The following is a 16,200-nucleotide window of genomic DNA, read 5'->3' as shown; positions in this document are numbered from 1 at the left end:
TTACAGACCCCAAATTCTGTGGCTCGCCTACTGTTTTGCCTGAGCAGACAGTGTGTGTTTATTATAAAGTACGGACTGCTGCTGTATAATAAACGCAAATATGCAGTCAGGGTTCAGGCACGCATTCAATTGAAAAGGTATTTTTTAATTTGTCTAGAACTTTGGTACCCGAGGACACTAATGCTCCAAATTTGGCATTCACAATGCAGCTAATGTCCCCCAGGCAAATTCTGGGTTGCTGAGGTGTTTAACTCGTGAGGTCTCACCTTGAAAGTATTAAGGGGCGGTATGTGGTCGGCTTACTAGGTATTGAGAATCCTTTTGGTATAAATATAATTTTGGCCCTAGATGTTACCCACTGGGTAAGACAGTGTAGACCTCAAGCATGAGTAAAAACTTGCAAGATTTTGTCCAGTAATGGGACTTGGAGTGAGGCACCTGACAAGAATGGTTTTTATCCCCTTTGTTTGCTCTAGTAGTGAAGCCCATGCCAAGCTGCACACTCTGATGGTACACCAATATGCAGATAACTGGTACATGTACATTTTCCCTACAGATCGATCAGAACACTTCTGAATTTATTGTAAGAATACTGTACAATGTCAGGACTCTTATCAATTGGATAAAGGCCAGAATCTTCCTTTGATTGCATGGGCACATGAAGGTGGGGTGCTTTCCGTTAACTAGGTCTACACTGGCAGTCAACCTCTTTGCAGTACCTAAGTATTAATGTACCACATAATAGCAAAGCTCACATAAAGCAGAATGAAGCATGTGTTGAATGGGGTCTGAGGGTTGACAGACTTCCGGTCTTAAGTGATCCTCAACATGATAGGAATAGCATTAATTTGTGCTATTAAAATGTCTGTATGTGTTCTGGGGCATTCGGGGAACCTTGATGGCCTACTGACCAAGCTTTTGTGGCTGGGAGCCCGCCCTAAGTGGACAAACCAATCCAAGATGGCAGCTAACTAAGGAATAACCAACATAATCCTGGGGCATATTGTATGTAAAACTCCTCACAGCAGACTAGAGGTGTGGTGATAGCCACAGCTAACCAGGGAACACAAATTTCCAAGTCTGGGTGCAACATCAAGCACAAACACCAGAAACCAGCAGTAGCCCGCGCAGGAAAGCGAGCGGGCCCCGGAGTGACGAGCGGGCAAGGTGGGAGAGACCAGCACCAGCCACATTAGTGAAAACACACCAGCCAGGGAAAGCAGTGAGCGATATCTAGGGCCAGAACTGCAGTGAAAAGCCAAGTGGTGTGCAGAAATGAACTAGCGGGGGTGGCAGAAGAGGCCTAAGGAGAGAAGCGAGCAGACCCCGGAACAACTTGCAGCCAAGTTGAGAGAGGCTAGCTGGTGGTCACGCTGAATGCAGACATACTAGCCTAGGAAAGCGGTGAGTGACCCAAGGGCCCGAGCTGGAGAAAACGACGGGTCGGTGCACAGAAGGAAACTAGTGTGGGAGGCGGCTGAAGAGACCCAAGGCCAACCGGAGGCATTGTGAGGCCTGGTCCGGCATACTGTGGGTAAAGAACATACGGCAACGCCCTGCAGCCCTCCAGGGCCAGGCACGAAGGTGGTAAACATAGTAGCCACCGCAGCAAAGTTAAGTCCTGCATCACCCCACACGTACTATACCCAAGGGGCTTGGAGGGGCGCATGATAGGGTATAAAGAACACGGGTAGTTCGAACAATTGCAAATAACAGTGGATTTGCACCATTAGCACCGGAGAGCGAAGGAAGGGTAATGAGCATCAGTACAGCGCTTATGCAGGATCGGGAAGCCCAGGGAGTGTTGCGTGCACGTGTAGTCTTCACTTTTCATGCACTGCACTCGTGCATGTCGCGTGCCGCTGCTCGCTCCCGCAAGGTGGATGCCGCCACAAGCATGAGTGCAGTGCTTGAACAGTGAAGACCGATGGCTAAAGGCCCTCCTAGAGCAGCGCATGCACGCTGCCTAGGCGAGACCTAAAAATAACACATCTTTAAATATGTTTAGGCACCAAAAACAGTTCTTTCAGGTAAGTATGTTTTAAAATGGAAAATTCTTTCAGTTCAATTTTTAGAAGCTGCTATGTTATCCTATGGGAGGAACAGTCAGTGAGGTCTTCAGGTACAGTACAGCACAGCGACTTTCGGGATCAATCTCCAGTAGTTAAAGTGAGTGGTTGGCAAGATCCAAGGCAGCACCAGCAGAACACCACCAGCGGCACTGGGTGGGCAGGTGCAGGGATGCAAAGCAGCGTTAGGTGCCCAATGTTACACTATGGGGATTGATCTTTGTGTAAAGAGACTACAGGCTCAAACTGCAAGGCCAGTCGGGCTGAGCCTGCATGGAGGCTCAGGTGTCATGAGGCTGTGGGACATAGGGACACTTTTGGGCATCTTCTCCGCGGCCAATGGGTGCAGAGATGTCTTTAGGTGTCGGTTTTTCTTACCTGGAGAAGTCGCCAAAGAGGGGGCCTGCGTGCAGAGGCGACGTCCGAGTTTACTGACTGCGAAACCACAGTCGACTCGGTCTCTGGAGGGCTGGGGGAGCACAATAACACCTTTGGCCCACTTCAACTCGGGCTGGAAGCAACAGGCGCAGTGATGTCTTCAAGCTTCGGTTTTTGCGTTCACGAAGTCCTCATAGGAGTCTTTAGATGGTTGCAGGGAAGCAGGTCTGCTACTTCTCGGGAGGTCTTAGTTCCTGGGTAAAGTGCTGGTGGGTCTCCCGGGCTTTGGGGAATCAGCAGCTGCAGTTCAAGAAGAGTTTTGACGCATTTGTCGAAGTCAGCAGGCAAGCTGGCAGGGTTGGTGGCAGGTCAGTTGTTGGATCTTCTGATCTTCAGTTCTTTCAGTACACGACTCTTCCTGTCCTTCATCTTTCAGGTTGGCAGGATTGGATTTCCCGGTGCCGGGGTTCCTCTAAATACTAAATTTAGGAGTGTTAGGGGAGTGTAGGGTGGTAGCCAATGGGCTACTGACACTTGTGGTCATCACGTCCCCTATATGACCACTTCCGATGGGGAAATGGGCATAGCCCTGTCCCTGGGTTCATAAATGTGCCAACACAAAGATGGCCACTTCTGAAAAGTCGTACCCACATTAGGTTAGGCCATATTAGGGGTGGTACTAGCTTGGTGGTGGCCACGCCTACTTGCCTAGTTAATTTCTTGCTTGTCCAGATGCCAAAGGGTTCTGGACAAAGGGGGTCGGCCTCCTCTCCTGCAATGGGAGCCAGATTCACATTGCAAAGGTGGGAGCTTCTTTGAAGCTCACTGGCCTAGGAATGCTAATCAGAAGGTCATCCTGAGGGATGGGGTGTAAACACCCTCTTGCTGAGCAGGTTTTGTTTCTGCCCTCCTGAGAGTAAAGGCCCTCACTCTTGGAGGTCAGAAATCTGTCTCCGGTCGTAGGCTGGCAGATACCAGTTAGCCAGCACACCCGAGGCTGGTAAGTTTTCAAGGGGCACCTCTGAGGTACCCTCTGTGTGCATGTATTCACAAATTAACTACTGTTGTCATGGTGGGTTTGTGAATATGAGTTGTTTGATACCAGTCATTTTTACCCGTGTCCAGCACAGTTATTAAAATGTCTTCCCTGTTCACTTGCACTGGAGTATAAAACTGACCAGCACAGGGGCATATCTGCTCATTAAGGTATGCCCTCACATGTAACATTAAGCACCCTGCCTTAGGGCTGTAAGGTCTGTTGTAGGGGTGACTTACAAAAACGAAATAAATTTTTAGGGGACATGACACACGTAATGTGTGACATGTCATGTTTTCACTTTTGTCTGCACCAAAACACGCAGCCTGCCATAGCAGCCCTGCTTGACTTTCATGAGGGGTCCCCTAGGATGGCACACTTCTTGCTACAATCATTTGGGGACCCTCCTTGGTATCTCAGGCCCTAGGTAAAAGAGGTACCATATACTTGAGACTTATAAAGGGTGTTAAAGGTAAGGCAATTTTAGGGAACGATTGTACAGTTTTGGGAAGGAGATCTGGCACTGGGGACCTAGTTAGCAGGAAGGAACCCAGTCCACTTCCAGTCGAATTCGCATCATGTACAAGGCATGAAGTCGGATTGACCATGTCAAGAAGGGGTACTTTCCTGCAATAGGTCTCACTACACCGGAAAAATATACTGTGACAAAGTGGATTTTACAATACAAAGATCAGTGAGGAATATAGTAAAACTGGATGTTGGTTTGTAATGGGACAACATTCATGCCCCTAACTAAACAAAATAAGTTATACTAATATACGACAGCCTTGGGTTTCAAACAGACCCCCAAACAAGGGGGGCCTATTTTTCGACTTTGGTGCAACGACCTCAGAATATGGATTCTAGCCAAAGTAAGCCGATGTCATTGGTGGTGCAGACACAAACTGGGTGAAGTTAGATTGCTCTAGAGAACTGTATGTAATAGACTGGGAATAGACAATCAACACTTGCATTTGGACTGAATAACAAAATGAGTTCTTACAATTGTACTAGGACATAATGATGACATTGTGCCCTCAGAAGAATTGTTATGTACATTTGTTAAGAACGTGAGACCTCTCATAGTAAAAAATGCATTAAAAAAAAGTTTTGTGCCGCTTCATAAAGGGGAGGGCTGGGGGCAAAAACATGTTCATTTTCTAATAAGTTGGACAGTGTTAAATGATTTGCATGAAATGTGGCAGGCAGTCTGCAAGGTACACCCACTGCTGGTATTTCTGGTTGTGAACAGGTGCAATGGTCAGGGAGGGGTAGGTCCTGTTAAGAGGAGGTCAAAACTTTTTTTATTTGCTAATAACTTTGACACACTGGATCTGCATGAAATTTTCTAATGACTTCAGTGTAGTTTGATGAATATGCACAGAAATAGATAGCAGATTTTGCTTTCTGTTGGTATGTCAAGTTATGCGCATGTTTGGCGGGAGACGAGTAAAATGTGGCACTAAACGTTTAAGCCACTAATGGCGATGTTTGGATTTACATGGGATTGGTCAGACAGCTACGTATTGAAACCCAGTGCCAGATTGGGGTGCACAAAAAACAAAAGGCTAACACTGCTGCACACAAAAGGCTTTGTGTAGCAGTGTTTGCCTGCCCCTGGGCCCTGGGATTGGCCTGAGGCAACTGTAGTTGGGAGAGGGGTGTGACCTTTGGCGAGACCCTGTGACCAGTACCAGCTGCAGAGAGCCGAAGACGCGCATGCAAATCTCGGAATGGGTTTATGTAAGGTAAATGCAGTGCATCATAAAAAGAAACCTGAAACACAGTTAACCACATGAGCGCTAGCGAAATTCCCCTCCTGTGCTCTTCTTTACAAAAACCCATTATTCATGACGAGCTGGGCTCGTCATGAGCGTAGCAGGAGGCTACCTCATGACGAGCCCAGCTCGTCATGAGCGTCGAAGGGGTTAAAGGATAGTTCTGGTTCAGCTCACATAGAACAAAAAAGGTCCTCACATTGGACAGTTATGGTATCAAACACACAATGTACACCATAACTGATACCCTGACATGGGAAATTTGCATTGAAGTTGCATCTGAGCAATAGCATTCAGGTAACAAATTTCACTTGTGGGGCTGTGTGAAAAGAAAGACTACCATAGTCTCAATCTGTGATTCTGAACTGTTAGCCCTGTAGAGAATACACTGTGTAATTGTTTTTGTCCTAAAAGAGTAAACATTTATTGTCTCTCTCAATCTCATGAATGTTTACTTACTACTCTCTGAAAGGGCTCCGATATTGAGGAGACATGAATGGCTCTTCTTTATTAATCAGGGATACACATGTAGACTTTCAACTTGTCAGGGCCTGGATTTCCGAGAGGAGGCATATGTAGTTTTGGTGTTTGTTGCATGATCAATGAAGGTAATACTGTTTCTGCTGAGCGCCTACTGCCCACATGAACTGAACTGAAGGATTGAGTGCATTGTACATGATTGTGGACACAGTGGTGGATAGAAGCAACAACCTGATCCATTGTTATCTTCTAGCACCTAAAGACCCTGGTTCATCTTCAACTTTCCATTACCTTTGTCATTTCGTTACATTGTAGAGTTGTAAGCCTTTTAAATGGTTTCCTTATTGCCCAACGCTCAGTGCACGTTTTTTTATTCACCCTACCACCCGCCGTGCCCCTTCCCATGTTTGAAACACGACAATATTTGCCAGTTACATGCCTGAGTTATCTTTCTCCGTCATCTTGATATCACACACAACTTTTTCAGGTGTGGATCCACTTAATTAACTGCATCTCCCAAAAAGAAAATAACAGATATTCTTACTTGGAAGCTGCACCTTCCAGTGGGTCATGCATCCTTTACTCCCAAGTACTTAAAAGTGGACTGTATAGAATCATAATTAAACTGGTGCATTTTGGGAGCTGCATCCTCTATAGAATGACATTATTCCTTTAAATTATATTTAACGTTGTCGGTTTTGTGCCAACTGTGCTGTTTTTTTTTTTTCAGAACCAGCATTGTTAGCCTATCTGTGAAAAATTCTAGTACTCCCAAGGGGGACTAATATCTTTTGCCGTCAGAAAATACTTAACATGTTAATGTTTATACATTGATGCTAATTGGTTCCACTCCATGACCACATCGACCTTCCAGCAGATAACACTTTGAAAGTGGGAACACTTAATATAATATTAAAAGATCATTTTAAAATTCTGGAATTAAACATACGGTTGGCCAAGAGGTTGCACTGGCTGTACATACCACACATGACGTGGAACACAATGCAAATGTTACTGCTTATGATCTGTGTTAGACTTGACCCACATACTCCCACACCTACAATGTGGCATACCTATTGCATTTGCCAGTGCTTGTGTTTCTCTAATCTGCTAAACACTTAGATGTATCTTGTGGCTTGTTAAACTAGTGAACCTACATTGATACCACACACTCACTTGTTCCGAGTTTTACTGTATTGGCATATATTTTAATCCAGCTACATGTGTATAAATTCCTGATACAATCACACATGCAAATCCAGCCAAATCAGTCGACAACCACTAGCATGGCACTCTCAAACAAATCCTAGTTCCAATAAGTAGTACGTTGACTCAAAATAAAAATATCGAAAATGTGTTGAAATACTTGGGGAAGGGCTAAAATTTGAACTCTTGTTCAGAACCAGGTTCTAGAGCTGGCGGTCCATTCCTCAGGGTTACAAACACAACAGAAGAAACTTTACTGGGACGACCTGGCTCACCTGATGACGGAAGAACAACAGCTTCTGCGACAGGAGAATGAAAGGCTCCAGAAAGAAGTGCAGAACACTAAGCTGGAGTTAATGCAGTGCAGAGAGAAGGTATGGCTGGATGGTGCTTACGATGCGTATATTTTCCCTCGAAAGGCAATCTTATCTTCGTTATATTATTTTAATGTGCCTATGATGAGAACAAAATGTCTATAATATATTTATTAAAAAAAGACTGGTAGCTTTATATCCCTAAAAATGTCTTGAGCCATAAAAGTAATGTTGCATGATAATGCTGTAAACTTGGAAGTCATTAGTTAAGATTCACATGATTTCTTAAAATCAATGGATCTTAGTTAGGGTGTGGCTGGCGTAATGTATGGTAATGCATGTCCCGTCCACCCTAATGAAAGAGCATTATTGTGGATGACACTTGTGGACGGACATCTACCTTGGTGATGGTGTATCCTGTCCAACATACTCTAAATAAGGCAGCATTTTTTTCATGTCATGAGTTTCTTCTTTTTGTCTCTTTTCATTGAGTCCCACCTACTATTTGCCGTTCAATTTTTCTTACTGTTGGAAGTGGGGGGTCCTTATCCCTCACCTCCGCCACCAAATGTTGGAGGCAGGAGTCCCTGACCCCTCATTTCAACGCTAGGCCAAGTAAGGACACTGTATGAGATAGCCCTGCTCACCCCTTAGTAGCTTGGCACGAGCAGCCAGGCTCATCTCCAAGGCATGAGTGTAAAAAATGTTAACCACACTCACAGCAACCCAATGATTTCACCACAAATAGACTCCACACAAGTTTTTATAAAATGAGTATAATCTTTATATAAGAAGTTATACGATATGATCACACAATACAAAACCAACATATAAGAATGGGTGGGTATGTAGATTTTAATCCCCAACCACTGCTTCTAACCAACAGTTAAGCTTACTTCTAACTATTTCCAAAAGGTTAGGCAAGTCGTATTGCTAGAATCACACATGTTGCAAAAGAAAAGAAATACTGCAATGCGTAATGATATTCTCTTGTACTGTGCAACAGAGAAACCATGCGATACGTAGAGGAAGAGATTGTGGAAGAGGTGTGGTGCAGTTGCCAGGGTGGCTGACGCCGGACTCTGGGGATCACGGTTCGATCCCCGGCACCGGTGGCAGGGGTCTGCCCAGCACCATGTGACTCTGGGCAATAGCTTGCTTAATCTTCCCGACGGCCCCCAGTGCCGGGAAACCTACGGGTATCTGTGCGCTTTACAAATACAGGATAAATAAAATAAAATATATTATAAATAATATGTAGCTCCACAGTCATGTACTTTGCAATAGAAGAAATAATGCAATGCAAATCACTACCAGCATGCCATGTACCAGGAAGAAATCAAATGCATCACGCTACAATCAGGTACTCTGCAAGGGAAAAATAATGCAGTGCGTAGCGCACCAAGCATATAGTTCGTCAGGCACAAATGAGGTCAGGCATCATATGACAGTTCGATAGTTCGTTAGCAGCAATACTGCAAAGTGTAATAGGACAGTTTAGGTGCTCCATTAACAGTGCCCCCAATATGGATCAATGATGACACAAAAGTACTGCTTCTCACTGTGGCCCCAGTACTGCCCCGCCTTGGGTAAGCACGGGCCGCGGTCCGAGCCGAAGCAACAGGCTTGCGTAGCTGACCGAATCGAGAGGCTGAGAGTGTGTCCCTCCGGGCCCGCACCTCACCCCAGGTGGTGACGCACGTTACCTGGGGGGTCCTGACCCCACTCTCCTCTCCTACTTCAGTGGATTGGGCCTTGATCCTGAACTCCGTCACGGGGTACGGTGAGCTCGGGCTGGCAGCTCAGCTCCTCCTAGCCTGCAGGTCCGGGCCGCCACTGTTTCACTTCAAGGACCCAATGACCTGGCCCTCCTTCCGGCGGTCTCAGTGAACACTGTGACCCACCTGTGAGAAGTTGGCCTGGTATATGATGTTCACTATTCTAGTGAGCACCTTGCACCAGTCCAAGCAACCCTTATGGTGATGGTTGTAAAGTCAACCTTATAGACCAGCTATCCTAGTGGTAGGATGGACAAAAGCAGTCTTAGGCTAAACTCAAGAGGGCATGTGAAGCCAGCTGTTTTACCATATGCAAACCTTTTAATACCAAATGAAAGGACACCACACAGGTTATATATTCAAAATATATATGTATTTATTTGTAAATAAATCCCCTTAACTCTTTATGAGCACAGGAGCACAAGCGTATAACAAGTAACTTAATATAACATACAAAAGTTGCACAAATATGGATAGGCCCTGGTGGCCCATAAAACCATATACTAAAATAGTGGTATAAGAACCACGTCACCAACAATGGTAAGGCCTAGGGCCTTGGGAATCGCTGGGGCTACACTGGACTAACAGCAGTTAGGGAGCAGGAGGCCCACAGGATGTGGGTGCAGTGTCTAATTGCACATGCGTGCACCTATAGAAGCCAATGGGTGCGTAAAGTTAGAAAGGTGCAGATTTGGAAGTCTTCCGACTGGACTAGAACGTAACCACTTAAAACTAGGACATTAGGAGTGTAATCTCTAAGGGAGCACCGCAGTACTCTCGTTACCTCACCCACAGGAAGCGGGTGCATAGGTGTCAAAGTATGTCGGGTTTCGTCGTGGAGTTCTATGGAGCCTTGGAGAAAAGATGCTGCAGGCGACCAGGAGAGAAGAGTCCGGTTGGATCCAAGGGTGGATCGAAGATGTAGAGTACCTGAAAGCAGAGGGGACAGAGTCTGGGTCACTAGCCAGTGACCAGGAAGGAACCAGGCGATGTCTGGTTGCAATCAGGTGATGTCGTGAAGCTTGTCTCCGCTGCCACGTGGACCAGTAGGTGTCGACGACGACCAGGTGCTGGACATGGACTGTCCCACGAAGGCTCTTGCTCTCGGCGGTGTCGGTTCTCGAATCGGAGTCAACAGGCCTTGGCAAATGCAACCTACGCAGGATTCGAAGATGGCTTCTGGATCAGACCAGCAAGGTCTGATGGGCTGCTCCTTTTCAGGGGAGCAAGGGCCAGTCTGGAGCAACCAGACCAGCGTTGAAAATTCAAAGATTCGTCGTCACAGAGGCCACTATTTTATTATTTTTATTTATTTTAGGTTTTTGTACAGCGCGTAGTCACCCAAGAGTATCCCAGCGCTAACCTCGTAGTCTTGATGGACAAAAAGTTACAGGGGTGAAGTGATTTAAGGGAAGAGCAGAGTTTTAAGAGATTTCCTGAAACGCAGGAGGTTGGGTTCTGATCTAAGTTTCAGTGGGAGCGCGTTCCATTGTTTCGCTGCGTGGACCGAGAAGCGGCGGCCTCCTGTGCGGGACCTTTTCACCCTGGGAACCACGATAAGGTTTCCATGGTCTGATCGTAGCGCTCTGGTAGGCCTATAGGGTACGATACAATCGTTAAGGATTGGTGGACCTGCATTGTGAAGTGCTTTGTGAGCCAGGCATAGTGCCTTGAATGTCACTCTTTCCCTGATCGGAAGCCAATGTAGTTCTTTCAATGCGGGCCTGGCTGATGTTCTGGCTGGGGTATTCGTAAGTAGCCTGGCCGCAGCATTCTGGGTTTTCTGTAGTATCTGAAGAGTGGTTTCCGGGGCTCCCAAGTAAATGGCATTGCAGTAATCCAGCCTGGACACAATTAGGCCTTGGATCAGTAGTAGTCGGGACTTTAGCGGGAGTAGGGGGAGCACCTTCCTACAAGATCTAAGTAGGCCGTAACAGATGCCGGCCGTTTTCCTTGCCTGCGTGCCGAAGGTGAGATCTTTCTCTAGCCATACTCCCAGACTCTTGACCTCTGTTTTCGGGGTGGGGGGTTCACCCAGACAGGCGGGCAAGATGTTAGGGGGTAGATTCAATGTTTTTTGACCTAGGAGAAGAATCTCTGTTTTGGACCCATTTAATTTCAAAGATGAGTCACTCATCCATTGATGTATATTGGAGAGACAGTCATGGAGATTGGAGGGTTCTTTTTTGGGGTGAGAGAGGGTCACCACCAGCTGTGTGTCGTCAGCATAGCTGACGATGGTGACTCCAAATGGCGAGACCAGCCCCTCCAGTGGGGCCATGTACACGGTAAATAACGTAGGGCTCAGTGATGAGCCCTGTGGCACACCACACCGGAGGGGGATGGAAGGGGAGCGGCCTTCACCTTCCCAGACTTGGAAGGAGCGTTGGCAAAGAAAGGACGATCATTTTAAAATTCTGGAATTAAACATACGGTTGGCCAAGAGGTTGCACTGGCTGTACATACCACACATGACGTGGAACACAATGCAAATGTTACTGCTTATGATCTGTGTTAGACTTGACCCACATACTCCCACACGTACAATGTGGCATACCTATTGCATTTGCCAGTGCTTGTGTTTCTCTAATCTGCTAAACACTTAGATGTATCTTGTGGCTTGTTAAACTAGTGAACCTACATTGATACCACACACTCACTTGTTCCGAGTTTTACTGTATTGGCATATATTTTAATCCAGCTACATGTGTATAAATTCCTGATACAATCACACATGCAAATCCAGCCAAATCAGTCGACAACCACTAGCATGGCACTCTCAAACAAATCCTAGTTCCAATAAGTAGTACGTTGACTCAAAATAAAAATATCGAAAATGTGTTGAAATACTTGGGGAAGGGCTAAAATTTGAACTCTTGTTCAGAACCAGCGAGGGTCACCACCAGCTGTGTGTCGTCAGCATAGCTGACGATGGTGACTCCAAATGGCGAGACCAGCCCCTCCAGTGGGGCCATGTACACGGTAAATAACGTAGGGCTCAGTGATGAGCCCTGTGGCACACCACACCGGAGGGGGATGGAAGGGGAGCGGCCTTCACCTTCCCAGACTTGGAAGGAGCGTTGGCAAAGAAAGGACGAAAGCCATTTCAGCGCCGTCTCTTTCACTCCGATGTTTTCTAGGCGTTGGGTAAGGACCTGATGGCTGACAGTATCGAAGGCCGCGGGCAAGTGACCGGACAGACGTGTCGAGCAGGAAAATGCAAAAGGGCCCCACGCAGCACTCGGTGAGTGTGGAGAGGTGATCTTCGGTGCAAAGGATGCTCGGGGCTGGGGCTTCTCAATCCCCAATGTACAGCTTTGAGGGTGCCTCGGGGGCTGCACAGAAAGCACTTCGCTGGCTTTCCAAGATGGCCGGTCCCACGTCTCTCGTCGCCTCCACGGGTCCCAGCTTAGCTGTGGCTGTGGATCGGGCTGTTGGATGTCTGGAAGTCTGGGTCTTGTCAGGCTCTGTCGTTCGAGCTCCGGCGGGAGCAACGATAAAGCAAACCGTTGAGCGCTTGATGGTGCCTGCTTGCACAGGGTGGTCACTCCTTGACCACAAAGGAGATTCTTCGGTCTTCTATATCGAGTAGGATGTCGAAGGGTCCAGAGTTTCGTATCACAGTTCCAATCAGGATTATCTAAAGTCTAAGGACACAGCTCCTACCTTTATTCCAAATCAAGGGGCTGGATTACCTGCTAGGTCCCTCCTATGGGTGGGACCCAGGAAGGGGGTGGTTACACCCCTTTCCCTTTGTCCAGTTTCGCGCAAGACCTGGGGCTGGATTGCCCCAGCACCGGTTTGAACTGGCCTATGCATGGGACACCTTGTGTGCCCCAGGCAGTGTCTAGTTTCATTCAGCCCTCCCTGCCCCAATCAACTATCTCCTGTCTGGGGTGGTGCTAGCACCTCCCTGTGACAGGAAACCTATTGTCCAAGCCTCCCTCGCTGGAAGGACTCCCAGCAGCAGGAGGTCAGACTTGTGTCTGTGGCAGCAGCATCCATTTTGTGATGCTGAGGCTCTGGTTAACTTTAACCAGGATTAATGGAGGTAACATGTCTTCTCCCTCTAGAAGGGTGGAATGCTACCCCCGTCGCCTGAACTGGCGAGGGGGTAGTATTCCAAAGCGTATGACACCTTACACGACATGTTTTGATAAAGCCAAACCAAAGTTAGCATCTGACCGCGAGGTACATAATGCACTTAAGAGTATATGGTATGGCAATATCCTGGAACTGCTATAAGGACATGGTTCCGAAAGCTGCAGACAGGCTCAGCTCATGCTAGAGCACCATCTCACATAAAACCAAGCACTCTGCCTTCAGGATTGTTAAGGCCTGCCATAAGAGTGACTTGTAGGTGTATATGTGTCCAGATATAGGGTTAGACATAGGAATACTATATCTAAGCAAGGGGTGATTACTCGACCTTGCCCCAGCTGAGTGATCAGCCAGTTGTCAGTTTGGATGGCCAGCCAGGGGTGGCAAACGATATGCTGCAGCCCCTGGTAGGCCTTGGGTGCACCTATGCCCTGGGTACCTATAGTACACTATACAGGGACTCATAAGGTGATCCAATATCCAATTAGTTATGTACCTAAGGTACATGGAGTCCATTTTACAGAGAGAGCAGATAGCCTGGGGCCCTGATTAGCAGGATCCCAGGCCAACTAAGTCGAAAACCAGCTAAACACAAGGCAAAAAATCTGGGGTAACCATAGTCAGGTATCCACCTTCCTACACCACCCTCAGCACTGTAGAGACTTTACTGCGAATTCAGTGCACACCCTACCCAGGCACTCCTTACCAGCGCCTCAAGTTGCACCTCGACACACACCCTGCGCGTCCGAGTCTCTCCTGTTCTCCCGATGCACACAATGTCCAGGCGCTCTTCACCAACGCCCTGGCTGCACCACAACACGTACTTTGCGTGTCCGAGTTTCACCTCTTTTCCCGGTGCACACGATGACCAGGTGCTCCTCACCAGCGCCCTGGCTGCACCACAACACGCACTCTGCGCATCCGAGACTCACTTCTTCTTTCGGTGCACACAACGACCAGGCTCTCATCACCAACACCCTAGCCTGCACCACGACACGCACTCTTTGCCTCCAAGCCTCACTTCGAGGCTCAGCTTACTAGGGCATGCCCACGATCACAAAGCAACACTTCTGAGGGTCTCAAGCTGCAAAAGCACACGCTCACCGCGTTGCTTGGGACTTCTCCAGAAACTTTTCTGATCCTGTGTTTCCAAACAGAGAGCCAGCTCACCTCGGGCCCTTGGGGTAACAAGACAGAGCACAAAGCACAATCTTCTTCAAGCAGGGGGACCCAGCGCCTCCAAGCACAGTCCCAACAGCCTCTCCCATGGTTAGAACAGCAAACTGCAGACCAGCCCAGATCACGAAGCAAGGATTGGTCTTTCCACAGCAGTCTCTTCAGTTGCTCCTTCTTTAGCAGAGGTTCCTCTTGACCACAGAATGGGTCCAAGCCTTTTCAGTCTCAATCCATTTCTGTTTCATTCCCATGTTCATGGGTTTCAGCTCCCATAGTTATACCCCTTAATGTCTTTGAAGTTAGTTTGTGTTCAGGGGTCCCTGAACCCTCTCTAAATCAGTTCTGGGTGTCTCCCTCCCAGTGTCATCTATCTCCCTTTGATACTGGGGGTCTGGATCCTTAATCACTCAGCAGGAGACGGGTCAATTGGTTTATAGCGCCAGCCCAGGCCTTTTCACCTCCCGGGCTTCTCCTCCCCTACTCTCCAGATGCAGGGCAGCCTGGTACCATCTCAACCCCACCTTGAGTCAAGATCTCTTCCAGCTCCTCTCACCTTTCAGATCCAGACAGACAATCCACATTTCAGCAGAGACACACAGAAATGCTTAAAGCACAAAACTCAGCCGCTTTCTAAAAGAGTGGTTTCTGATCACACAGTGACAAAACCACCTTTACAGAAAGATGTGTTATGACGCTGTGAGTTGATACATACTACACTTCACCTCTCCATTTTAAACTCACAGGAAACTAGGCTAACAAATAAAACACCAAGCCTCCCCCATTCTGTCCTAGGGGCAGGATGGCCTTTCAGCAGTGAAAAACGAAATGGAGTGTTTTTCACTGTCAGGACATAACACACCTTAGTATATGTCCTGCCTTTTACCTACACTGCACCCTGCCCAGGGACTACCTGGGTTCTACCACAGGGGTGCCCAATGTGTATGTAGAAGGGAAAGTTAGGCCTGACTAGTGGTTGCACTTGTCAGAACAATATGCTAACTTAGTAAACTGTGCACAGGCCCTACACTGCTGATTTGAGTTCCCTTCTGCGCGTGCCTTTTTATTTCTAGCCCTAGCACACACAGTGCTCATCACTAGGTACTTTACAAGTAAGGCAAACATACCAATCTTGGCTAAGCAATTACCATTACAATTTACGTAGGGAGCACTTGTACTTTGACACTGATCAGCAGTGGCAAAGTACCTAAAGCATCTAAAAGCAGAGGAGGCAGAGGCAAAAAGTCAGGGGTAATCACGGCAAGATATACTAGGTCTAACACTTACTTTTTCACTGACCTAGACCTCTTACCATAAAAGTCCCCATTCCTCTTGGTTCTGGGCACATAGATCAATTAGAACCCTCTGGTTATTGTCTATTTCTCCTCTATCACTGGTGGCATTGCCATATCTTTTGGACCACTGCTCCACTTACAAGGCATCTTGGAATCTATGCAGCACTTGCCATTCTTCCTCTCTGTGACCAGGTTTCCAAACAACATGTACTTCAGGTACACACAGTGGATGCAACTCCTGCCCATCGTGAAGCATAGATCAAGCAACCCCATTTATTTTATACATGTGGTTTCTTTATTGAGCAAGTGACTTGTCCTTGCACAGGACAGACGTACAGAAAAGACATAGTTGTACACTAGACAGAGCAGGAGATAGTTTTGGAAAGCAAAATATTAGCTGTATTAGTTGTAAACTGAGCGACAATGACCGCAGATCTGAATGAGGAGTGTATGGATGGGGTTAGTCAATGTATTCTGGATCATTGATTAGTTTTTAGGTTTCGCCTAAGTGAAAGCTGCGCACTGCGCAGCTTTTCGTGCAGGCGAAAACCTAATGAGAATAACTATGTGGCTTGGGAATCCGCCCTCTGTT

The 16,200-nt window shown here is 47.2% G+C and overlaps 1 protein-coding gene across 7 annotated transcripts in view; it reads left to right on the top strand.

Moving 5' to 3' along the window:
• The window catches only part of NIN (ninein), a 298,787-nt gene that overhangs the window by 214,119 nt on the left and 68,468 nt on the right, over positions 1–16,200 (top strand). For all 7 annotated transcript variants that reach the window (XM_078659731.1, XM_078659730.1, XM_078659727.1 and 4 more), the window contains one exon: positions 7,142–7,321. In XM_078659731.1, the coding sequence (XP_078515857.1) occupies positions 7,142–7,321 (180 nt within the window). The remainder of the gene's footprint in view (positions 1–7,141; positions 7,322–16,200) is intronic.

This window comes from Lissotriton helveticus, chromosome 9 (assembly GCF_964261635.1).
Source record: "Lissotriton helveticus chromosome 9, aLisHel1.1, whole genome shotgun sequence".
In the NCBI taxonomy this organism is placed as follows: domain Eukaryota; kingdom Metazoa; phylum Chordata; class Amphibia; order Caudata; family Salamandridae; genus Lissotriton; species Lissotriton helveticus.
Note: the sequence above shows the minus strand (reverse complement) of the source record. Positions and strands in the feature narration are given on the sequence as shown.